Source organism: Centropristis striata, chromosome 4, assembly GCF_030273125.1.
Source record: "Centropristis striata isolate RG_2023a ecotype Rhode Island chromosome 4, C.striata_1.0, whole genome shotgun sequence".
Taxonomy (NCBI): domain Eukaryota; kingdom Metazoa; phylum Chordata; class Actinopteri; order Perciformes; family Serranidae; genus Centropristis; species Centropristis striata.
Genome location: NC_081520.1, coordinates 27,747,563 through 27,759,607, shown reverse-complemented (window position 1 = coordinate 27,759,607; position 12,045 = coordinate 27,747,563). Strand labels below are relative to the sequence as shown.

Sequence of the window (12,045 nt, the reverse complement as noted above, 5' to 3'; positions counted from 1 at the left end):
GGACCGAAGATGATGGTATCCATTAGCTTTTCAGCTTCCTGGATCTTATATAGTGTGGAGATTCTTCTTTCCAGCTCAGCGACTTTATCCGCCAGGAGGGCGCAGCTGACACAGCTTGATGAGGAAGTGAGTAGAGCCATAGTTTCCATTGTTTTCTGACTTCTCTCTTCCTCTGTAGTTGTTTGTGGAACTGCTGATTAAAATCCTTTTCAGTCCGAGTTAAATGTTAAAACGATCTTTGCACAGAAGCGTTTAAAACATCAGAATAAAATGCTATAACGAATCATGCAATAAAACGTTAAAACATTAAAAACAAATGTTAAAACGATCCCTGCAGTAAAACGTTAAAACATCAAAATCAAATGTTAAAACGATCTTTGCATTTAAAACGTTAAAACATTAAAGCCAGGCCAGGCACTGGAGGGACTGTAGTTATGTGGTTTCTCTACCAGTGGTATGGTTTCCTCCAGGCCGCCGTTCAGTGTGCTTAAAATCCACAGGTCCGATGTTTAAAAACCTTTGATGCACGGTCATCACCTCTCAGGGATAGCAGGATCCGGTGCACAGGGCAAATAAAATCATCGGCAAGTAGTTAAAATGTGGTTAAAAGCGTTGTTTTAGGGGATTTTTCCCACGCTGTCAAAATGTTTGCCGGTAGCCGTGGCTCGATGGCGACCGGCGGACGTCGGTCCTTACTTACAATTATAAAGAATTATCAATGATAATAAAAATATGATATGACTTGATATATAAAAGTCACCTTGAAATAATTCGGTCCCTGATGCTCTGGTCTGGCCTCGCCCCCTCACTGCTGCGTATGTAGTTGTTATGCTTGTCATTGTCATGATGTGTTGGTTTACGTTGGGTTGATTATGTGTATGATTTTGCACTGTGTTATTGTGTAATATGTGCTGTATCGCATCAAGCTATATTGTGTGGTGATGTCTCCCGTCCCTGTGTGTTATTATATAATATATTGTTTATCTTTTTTATTTATTTTATTTATATATTTATTTTCTCTTTTTCTTTCCTCTTCCCTCTCTTCTCGCGTAAGTGCTTCTTGCTTTGTTTGCCTATTTATTTTCACTGTGTTATACATATATGTGAGCCATGTTATATATATTTATATATATGTTATATCATCTGCCTCTCATCCACATACACACACGCACACACGCACATACACCTGTGATGCCTCACATCGTCATACATTTGTGTTTTTCTTTGTTGTTGTCTGCGCTGTATGTCTGCTGTCTTTACTTGTGGTCCACATGGTGTAGTGTATGTGTCCCTCATGTCACCTTGTTTGTTACATCATTTCACCAATAAAAAAAACAAAACAAATTAAAAATAAATAAATAAATAATTCGGTCCCATAAGGTTACTACACTATTCATTTAAGATAAGATAAGAAATACTTTATTCATCCCAGCAGAGACATTTAGGTGTTCCAGCAGCCAACATTCACACAACACAACACATGAATACATACATACATATTCCACCTATACATAACATGAGCCCACAATACATAGCCTAGTATAGAAGAAGTGGAATTTGGAACTTTGATTAATAATTAAGTTAATAATTATAATCAAATTACCATATTAATATTCAGTAATGGTTGAAGGAATTTGGAATTCTTTCATGGAAGAGGCTAACATATCATGTATATGTAAATCCACACCTTTTGGTGCGGTTTGGATTGGGGGGTTGTGTGTCTTTGTTTGATGAACAAACAGTGTCTCAATGTGGAGGTGACATTTTGGGGGTTCAAATGAAGAAATTTCTGGCACAATATCATTCAATTCAGTTCATCTATCTAAATGAATATTTGTGGCATACCTGTGACCTCTACAAGAGCAAGGGATTTGCTGCCAGACTTGCCTCTTCTTAGAAACTGGGGTAACATGTTTTGAAAACAATATGTAAATGTCATTATTTCATCTGATATTGCATTTGTGATAAGATTTTATGTTTATTTATGAATATTCAGAGGTGTTCCCAGGTCAGAAAAGATGTACAATCACTCTAGGGGGTTCTGGGTAAACCTCAGGGTCTCTTACCAGCTGGATGTGAAACAAAATGTTTCTATCAACTTCTGAGTTCATTTTTTCTGCTGGACCATATGTATAACACATATGGTCCAGCAGAAAAAATGAACTCGTCATGGATGAAGATCAATGAGCCGGTCCTACAGGAAGCAAAGCAAACCCAAGCCATTACATTACTCACACGATAAACTTGTAAGCGGATCCTTTCTTTTCCCACACATTAGCCTTCCCATCACTTTATTAAGGCTTCTGTGTGGATGGAAGCTGATCACACTCAGAGCATGCACATATGTCTGCTATGCTTTTCTCTTTTACTAAACAGGAGACGACCTAACAGGAAGTATTTTTGTCAGATGATGCAAATATCAAAAATAAATCTCACCTGTCTCACACTGTTGCTGACCCCCAAATGATGCTGAGATCCTCTCCACATTTCACTTGTCATGTGGACACACTAGAAAGCCTAAATTCTGCAAATAATTTTTTGGATCCCTCTATGACGTTCTCTGATTTATTGGAGGTTCTACAGAAATAGCCTGCCATGCAAAGGCATGTGGGCCTCTCCAACACTTGGCCTCTTCACTGGTCAGAGAGTTTATTCCAAAACAAGAATAAGACCCAAATTGTTTCTTCGGAACATCAACTCAAATTTTTTACATTTCACATTTGTTTATACTCCTACTATCTGGTCTGCTCCTTATTTTCAACCCAAATATTACTTTGTCTCTCATGACAATAATGCCATATTGTTTAAATTTGGCAAACTCCACCTACATGGGCTGGACCTACTGAAAACTAAAATTCCCCTTTCTTTCTCTTCTCAGAACAAGTTCAGGCCAGTTTTGGCCTCTTTCAGTGGAGTCTGTGGTCTGGACGTCCCCCCAGAGTGAGCCTTTCGCTCTGTTCTGGCCTGGTGTTTCAGTGGCTTTCTAGAGTGGATTAACATTTTAATTAACTTTAGTTCTTCATAAATGTACACACACTTTGTGTGTGATAATTATGTTTTTTATATGTTAGTGATGTTATACTCATGTATATTTGTGATACAGAATTAAAATATAATACAAATTGACTGTGTTAACACAATACCTTAACACCATCATAGACTTTGGAAACTGCAATTAAACAAGTAAGAACTGATGAGTTTTCCTCTCTATCCTTGTATAGGATTTCCTTTCAGGCATATAAACACAATCCGGATCGTTCAGTAAATGTTGTTTGGCTTGGTGCAGACTTAGTGTGTTACAATACATGTATATGTGTGTTTACATATATATGTGTTTCCATTCAGCACATTTCAAGATACGATGTTAGGAATAATTTACTGACACTTTATTTATTTTATCAATATTTAATCTCTTTGGCAAGCCAACATTTTATAACAGAGGACATGTTTACATGTATTACGTAATTTTGATAGTTGCAATCCAAACATGATAGGATTCAAAAATGGCGGCACGATGAGAAGATACAGAGACAGAATAATACGCAGTTCTCTGGGTACACTGCTCATATCAATTCTACTCTGAATGACTACAAAAATGTAGCCTAAAGAAAAGTAAATCAGAGAAGTGAGGTGAGGTGTGCAGGTACTGACAGCTTTCTGTCTCGTCTGTTTGGAGCCAGAAAAACACACAATAAGAATCTTCATGTAGGAGAAAAGGATTGGAAACAGGGGGACTAATAGGAGAACATTAGCAAACAGTCCATAAATATTATTCACTTTGGGGTCAGAACAGGCCAACTCTGCGACTTGGTAGTTTGTACAACCCAAACTGTTTATGGTGTTTCCACAACGTGTCAAACGTATGTTTAAGGATAGAGTAATCAGGAAACTGACAAAAGAGTACAACCATACAGCAAGAATAAAGATAACTGCTTTCTTACATGTCATACGTGTGTTATATTGTAGAGGACAACAGATAGCAAGATATCTGTCATAAGACATGATGGCTAAATTAAATATTTCTATTTTTATATATGTATGCAAACAGAACATCTGCAGGAAACACAAAGAAACAGAAATAGTGTGAATGTCAGAGAGGATCTGAACCAGAATGAATGGCAACATCCCTGCAGTACCATACAGTTCATTTACAAACAGGCTGCACAGAAAAATGTACATAGGTTCATGTAAGCTTCTGTTCACACAGATAACCACAATCAGAGAAGTGTTGACAATCACAATAACAATGTACACCATTGCAGTTAACATAAAATAAAAATATTTCAACGATCCAACATCCTCATAACCTCGAAAAACTCGCAAATTCTTGCAGATCTGCCAGGCCATCTGCAGCATCTGAATGTTGCAGAGAAAAATGATATCACTCAGCTGATTAATACCCATCTCACTCTGTTTAATGACACCCCATCCCGTACCACTGTCCTCGCCCATGACATTGATGTGGGTGATCACCTGCCCATTAAGCAGCATGCCTACCGTGTGAACCCGACCAAGCGCACCCTATGTAAGACAGAGGTTGATTACATGCTTGAAAATGGATTGGCTGTTCGAAGCTCCAGCCCCTGGAGTTCTCCTTGCTTGCTGGTGCCCAAGCAAGACCAGACCCCACGTTTCTGCACTGATTTCAGAAAGGTGAATAATGTCACAAAGCCTGATTCCTACCCGCTACCCAGAATGGAGGATTGCGTGGACCGGGTAGGATCAGCTACATTTGTCACAAAACTTGATTTGTTGAAAGGTTATTGGCAGGTCCCATTAACTCCTCGTGCCTCTGAAATTTCTGCTTTTGTCACCCCTGATAGTTTCCTGCAGTATACTGTCATGCCTTTTGGTCTCCGAAATGCACCCGCCACTTTCCAGCGGTTGATGCACCTGGTTTTAGCCGAGGTTGAAAATTGTGAAGTCTACCTCGATGACGTCGTTGCCTACACAGATACTTGGTCCCAGCATCTGAAAACTCTGAAAAAAATATTCGAGAGGTTAAAGGAGGCCAACCTCACCCTGAATCTGGCCAAGTGTGAGTTTGGTAGAGCCACTGTCACATACCTTGGTAAACAAGTAGGCCAGGGTCAGGTGCGTCCAGTCCAAGCAAAAGTCCAGGCCATAGTCGACTATCCTGTGCCCCGTACCCGACGTGAGCTCCGCCGTTTTCTGGGGATGGCGGGGTATTACCGCGGTTTCTGCCGCAATTTTGCTGATGTGGTTGCTCCCCTCACCAGCCTCACCAGTGAGAAGACTCTTTTCTCCTGGTCCCATGTCTGCCAGAAAGCCTTTGAATCATGCAAAGCACTGCTCTGCAGTACACCGGTCCTAGCGGCTCCTGACTTTGCTCGTCCATTCAAAATGGAGGTGGATGCCAGCGCAAGTGGGGCAGGTGCGGTGTTACTGCAAGTGGACAGTCAGGGTATCGACCACCCAGTCAGTTACTTTTCAAAAAAGTTCATTGCCGCCCAGAAAAATTACAGCACCATTGAGCAGGAAACGTTAGCCCTTTTGTTAGCACTGCAACACTTCGAGGTGTACATTGGTTCTAGTCCAATACCTGTGATAATCTACACTGATCATAATCCTCTTGTTTTTTTGCATCAGATGCAGAACGCCAACCAGCGTCTCATGCGGTGGTCCTTGCTGGTGCAGGATTTCAACCGAGAGGTGCGACATAAAAAAGGCACTGACAACGTGATGGCAGACGCACTTTCCCGCGTGTCAGGCCCAGGTTGAGGACAAGCATTTATGAGATATGCTTGTTTTTAAGGGGGAGGGTGTTACGGCTGCTGCCGTCATTTCATTTGCACTGCAGGTGCATGTGTGTTTTTTCTTCTATGCAGAGTGAGTGCTCCTGTCCTGATCCAAAGATCGTGTGGCTCCCGCGTCTCATTGGCTCTGCATCCCTGGCGTGGCAGAGAGTGATTGGCAGTATCGAAGGCGGGGACTACAAAAGCCGGTGACTCCAGAGGATGGAAAAACTGCTGTCACTTACGCGCTACTTCGTCTGAGAGTGTAACATTATTCGGTGAAAGATTGGTGTTAATATTGTTAGAGTGTGTTTGTTGGCCTGCGTGCTAGAGTGTTTGTGAGTGTGCTTGTGCTCTGGGTAACCAGAGCAAGAGTGCCTGTGTTTAAGGAAGCAGTAGGGGTGAGCTGCCTTTTTCTTTAATACTGTTTTCTCCTGTTTTTGACTTAGGTTAGGGAGTTAGGATCAGTACTTGTATTTCTGTTTCTTTTCTTTTCAGTAGGGATTAGAAAGTTTCGGACCCTTGAGTTTAGATCGGTGTTTTGTTTGTTATTTTAGGCCTGGGCTCACCCTGAAGCCACGCTTCATCACCTGTAGATACCGCACCAATTCACTGTATATAATTGCACTTTTTGGTTGTTGTTAAATAAAACTGTATTATTTTCTAAACTTATACCTTGTTTGGGTGTGGGTTATTTATGTTAGGTTCTGCTCCCTAGACGGAGCGTAACAACATATATATGTGTTTCCATTCAGCACATTTCAAGATACGATGTTAGGAATAATTTACTGACACTTTATTTATTTTATCAATATTTAATCTCTTTGGCAAGCCAACATTTTATAACAGAGGACATGTTTACATGTATTACGTAATTTTGATAGTTGCAATCCAAACATGATAGGATTCAAAAATGGCGGCACGATGAGAAGATACAGAGACAGAATAATACGCAGTTCTCTGGGTACACTGCTCATATCAATTCTACTCTGAATGACTACAAAAATGTAGCCTAAAGAAAAGTAAATCAGAGAAGTGAGGTGAGGTGTGCAGGTACTGACAGCTTTCTGTCTCGTCTGTTTGGAGCCAGAAAAACACACAATAAGAATCTTCATGTAGGAGAAAAGGATTGGAAACAGGGGGACTAATAGGAGAACATTAGCAAACAGTCCATAAATATTATTCACTTTGGGGTCAGAACAGGCCAACTCTGCGACTTGGTAGTTTGTACAACCCAAACTGTTTATGGTGTTTCCACAACGTGTCAAACGTATGTTTAAGGATAGAGTAATCAGGAAACTGACAAAAGAGTACAACCATACAGCAAGAATAAAGATAACTGCTTTCTTACATGTCATACGTGTGTTATATTGTAGAGGACAACAGATAGCAAGATATCTGTCATAAGACATGATGGCTAAATTAAATATTTCTATTTTTATATATGTATGCAAACAGAACATCTGCAGGAAACACAAAGAAACAGAAATAGTGTGAATGTCAGAGAGGATCTGAACCAGAATGAATGGCAACATCCCTGCAGTACCATACAGTTCATTTACAAACAGGCTGCACAGAAAAATGTACATAGGTTCATGTAAGCTTCTGTTCACACAGATAACCACAATCAGAGAAGTGTTGACAATCACAATAACAATGTACACCATTGCAGTTAACATAAAATAAAAATATTTCAACGATCCAACATCCTCATAACCTTCAAGAATGAAATAAGAGAAAGAGAATGAAGTTGAATTACCAAAATGGGATACCATTGTCCATAAAACTTTGCTTCAATCAAAAGACATACTTTCAAGACATACTTTTGAAAAACAATGACTTCACATTATTTACTGAGCTTTACGCTGAACAACACTGCTTCACTGAACCAACAGGTAGAAAATCTCATGAGCAGCTCTCACAGTTCTGTGCCTGCGCACAGACTGCTGCATTCACCTGGGTCAGCTTCTTTATATAATATTTTAGAGCCAATAAGTCACATCCACCTCATCCTCAAGGCTCAAACCTGTTTGACTGGCAGTTTCAATGATTTATTTTTTTAGAAAATGGCACCAAAACATCATGCATGCAAAACACATGAGAGGTCAACAGTTCGGTAGTCTCTAAGGCAGAGGGGAGCTCCACAACAATAGGAAAAGCGCCTGGTTTCCCATTCTTCGAACCAGGCTGGTATGAGAATCAGAATTTGATTCGTCCCAGGAACAGGGCCCAGAAGGCCTGTCTAGAGTTCAGTGTCTTGGCAGAGTGGATGTAGGAGAGGTTCTTATGGTTCGTCCAGACTGTAAGAGCTGAAGGTATATGAAAATAATTCTAAATTCCTTCAACCACTACTAAATATGAATATGGCAATTTGATTATAAATATTCAGTTTATTATTAATCAGTGTTCCAAAATGATAGTTTAGTAACTTGAGACTGATTTAGGTGAATTGTCTTTTTCTCTAGCCTGGCTAACGCCTGACTATATCACAAATGAGATATAGTCTGGGTACTACCTGTTCATTTTTCCGTAGAGGAGGCGTGGTTTATGATCATCCAGAGCTGTTTATTGGGCGCTAGGAATGTCTATCATAAGCGTCTGTAGGTAGCTCTCAGCCAATCGTATCAATTATACCAGATGACGTATGTAGAGCAACAGAAATTCGAGGAAGCATCGAGCAAGAAGACGACTGATGTTTACATAGCCAGACTAGCCCATCTCTACTTTGGGACTAAAATGCTCAATTCTGCTTCTGCAACGTTTTTCTGCAGCATGTTCTGACTCTGGCTGCTCTATAGTTTCAGCTCACAGTCTACAGGGTGTGTTGGTATGTGTGTGTGTCTGTGAGAGTGTTGCTTGCTGCTTTGCTTCTCCAGTTCTTGCTTTCTGCAAGATTATTTATTTTTACGCCTTATTTCCCCCTCATGTCATTCAGCCACACACATCCACTGATTTTATGGGCAATAGACAAGCTGCTGCGGGTCTCTCGGCGGCTCTGCTGTCCCCCGGCTTGTAGCGAGATCACGGGCGTTACAGCAGCGAGTCGTAGCGGAGCTAGTTGGTAGATTAGGCTTTTGCCAAATCCTGTTGGAAGCGAGGCTAAAACATCCTTTTTCTTGGTGAAGCAGGAGTGTAAAGTCAAACATTGTTCTTCTTTTAAAATAAACTTATGCTCTAAACCAGTGATTCCCAACCGGGGGGGCCCGACCCCCCAAGGGGGGCGCCAAAGATCCACGGGGGGTCACTAAGTCCTCTTGATTTTAAGGGGTGTAATAAATCTAATGTGTTAAATATAGATGAGTCAGCATTTAATTCATTAGTGTGACAAAAACAACTAAATAAGGGCTAAATTAAACATTTATTCATTTATTTAAATAAAAAAATCACTATAGAAAAGTTTAATATCATAGACTATATCGTGAGAATAAGGCCGTGTGTAACATCCCTCCGACTGTAAACACAGAGGTAACCTTACCTAGCAACAGAAACACATAGCTAATGGAAAAATGGTGAAGCGTCAGGGAGATGACAATGCTGAATGTCTCAAAAAGCAAAAGAGAGGGTACCATGACAGTTACATTGAGTTCAGCTTCATAGAAGCAATGGACAAAATTAGAGCCGAATGCAACTTGCAAACGAAAGTTTGAAACCCTGCAAGCTGAAGCGACACCAGACAACGTAACATCCCGAGACGGTGCACTGCAAAAAAAGCCAACTTGTATTTTTTGCCTAAAACAGTGATTTAACTTGGTAAAACTTGGAAATATAAATTATTGACATTTAGGGCAATAATGTAAGTTAGCACAACAAAGGAAGCCAGTTGTCTGCTCAAAAACAAGTTTTTGAGTTGTTGTTACTTATATCTTTAAGTTGGGGTTCACAACAAGGGACAATAGTTCTGCTAACTCTTATTTCTTTGTTGTGAAATGTGGGGAAGCGGTGAAATTCATTAGCGAAAGCTATCGGCTAACTGATGCTCACGGCTAGCTGATGCTACCGGCTAACTGATGCTAGTGGCGCTGCTTGTTAGCTACAAGAGTAGCCATTAGCTTATCAATGCTAACTCAAAATTGTGGTCGCAACATTAGCTGACATTTCATAGCAGCGTTACAATCGTGTCAATTCAGCACATTGCAGAAGTAAGGATTAAAAGTTATTAAAATGTAAAATTATAAGTTAGTACAACTTACAGTTGAGTTGACAAAAATTCAGAGGAGTTGAGCAAACTCAAAAACTTAAAATATTTAGTTTAATTGTCCAACTTAAAATTTTATCGAAGTTTGTTGCCTTGAAATTTTGAGTTCACCCAACTTTTCTTTTTTTGCAGTGTGGGTAAACCCAAAGAGTTTTTCCTTAGAAAAAGGGAACTCATTGTCAAAAACAGGCCCCAAAACATTATGGACAGTTTTAATAAAGCTGGAAGCGACCAGACGCAGGCAACGTTTGCGTCTTTTGAGTGCTCTCTCCTTATTGCGCAAGCCAAAAAGCTACATAACATTGGGGAAACACTGATTAAACCTGCCTGCATTAAAATGGCTGAGATACTATGTGGACCGCAGGTGGCTAACAAATTTAAGACTGTACCACTGTCCTATAACACAGTGAAAGACAGAATCGACAGAATGGCAAGAAACGTTGAAAACACAGTCATTGAAAAAATCAAGACAGGCCCGTTTTCAATTCAGCTGAATGAAACTACCACTGTGGCAGAGGAGGCAGTTCTCATTGTATATGTACAGTACATCGAGGAAACCAAGCTAAAACAGGACATTCTTATGTCTGTTAATCTCACGGGCACCACAAGAGGAGAGGACATTTTCAGTGTAGTTGATGCGTACTTCACAAAGCACAATATTCCCTATAAAAATGTAGTTGCATGCTGCACAGATGGAGCCACCACAATGATGGGGAAAAATAAAGGCTTCAACAGCCGTTTGAAGGAGAAGGCGCCCCACTGCTTAGTGTTTCACTGCATGATACACAGACAGGCACTGGCAGGCAAACACCTCTGTGAAGATCTGAATGTAACCTTAAAGACTGTGGTAAAAAATAGTAAACTTTAATAAAGCACGTCCAGTTAACAAACGGATCTTTGCACATCTGTGCGAGGATGAGGCGCACCAGACGCTCCTCCTTCATACCGAAGTGCGCTGGTTGTCCCGGTGCAGAGTGTTGGTCCGTTTCATGGAACTTAAAAACCAAATAAGGGAATTCTTAACCGTTCATAACCAAAAACTATCCGACGTAATGACAGATGAGTTTCTCATTAAGACTTCATATCTGGCGGAAATATTCAGTCTGTACAACGAGGCAAACAAACGCATGCAGGGCGCCGATGCCAACATAATGGAGTGCAAAGAGACAGTGGATGCGATTGTGCGCAAAGTGGAGTATAGAAAGAATAAATTGGCAAAGGAAGACCTGCAACAGTTTCCTTTGCGACAGGAACAGTCGGGGGAAGTTACCTGATGCTTTGGCCAGACAGTTCACCGGCCACATGGAGGAGCTTCAGGAGAGATGCACTCGCGTTTCTCGGATATAAATGAACATGTATCAAAAGACGCATGGGTGATGGACCCTTTTCTCCAAAGTTTACATTGGTAAAAATGTTGGTCCCTCAAGAAAAAGGTTGGGAACCACTGCTCTAAACTATCTAGAACACTGTCTACAACTAGATCAAAAGAAAGCTTTGCGTCTGCTGCAGCCATGTTGGTAATCCGTAAGAAAACTACAAAACTACAAGCTTCCGTCTGTCGAATAGTATGCGTCATCGTCTTGCCGTCCCTCCCCGTTCTGTGATTGGATCCCTAAAACAGGGATCGCCAAAGTTTACAATGGTAAAAATGTGGGTCCCTCAAGAAAAAGGTTGCGAACCACTGCTCTAAACTATCTAGAACACTGTCTACAACTAGATCAAAAGAGAGCTTTGCGTCTGCTGCAGCCATGTTGGTAATCCGTAAGAAAACTACAAAACTACAAGCTTCCGTCTGTCGAACAGTATGCTTCATCGTCTTGCCGTCCCTCCCCGTTCTGTGATTGGATCCCTAAAACAGGGCTAAGAATCCGCTATAGAGGATGCAAGGCAGTATGGGGTATACCCAGGCTAAGTTTTAGTTGCATTATATTATTTTATTGTAATTTGGTCAATCGATAAAACTGACTGAAAAAAAGGTCCTGTTTCATGTTTCACTGAATAGATGGTGTCATGGGGCCTGCAGGCCTTTCATTGGCAGTTCCGGACCATTTCAAGTGATGGAGCAGGCTTGGGGTCCCAAGTATATACATACAT

The 12,045-nt window shown here is 40.7% G+C and overlaps 2 protein-coding genes across 2 annotated transcripts; both read right to left on the bottom strand.

Moving 5' to 3' along the window:
* Window positions 1-2,180: 2,180 nt before the first annotated feature.
* LOC131970708 (olfactory receptor 4B13-like) lies at window positions 2,181-4,491 on the bottom strand. The gene is made up of 2 exons (XM_059332131.1): window positions 3,462-4,491; window positions 2,181-2,194 (listed from the first exon to the last, which is right to left on the bottom strand). Exons 1-2 carry the CDS (start codon window positions 4,489-4,491, stop codon window positions 2,181-2,183), a joined length of 1,044 nt encoding a protein of 347 aa, XP_059188114.1.
* Window positions 4,492-6,571: 2,080 nt separating this feature from the next.
* LOC131970707 (olfactory receptor 11A1-like) lies at window positions 6,572-7,549 on the bottom strand. The gene has a single exon (XM_059332129.1). The coding sequence runs from the start codon at window positions 7,529-7,531 to the stop codon at window positions 6,572-6,574; it is 960 nt and encodes a 319-aa protein (XP_059188112.1). The 5' UTR covers window positions 7,532-7,549.
* Between the last annotated feature and the right edge of the window lie 4,496 nt (window positions 7,550-12,045).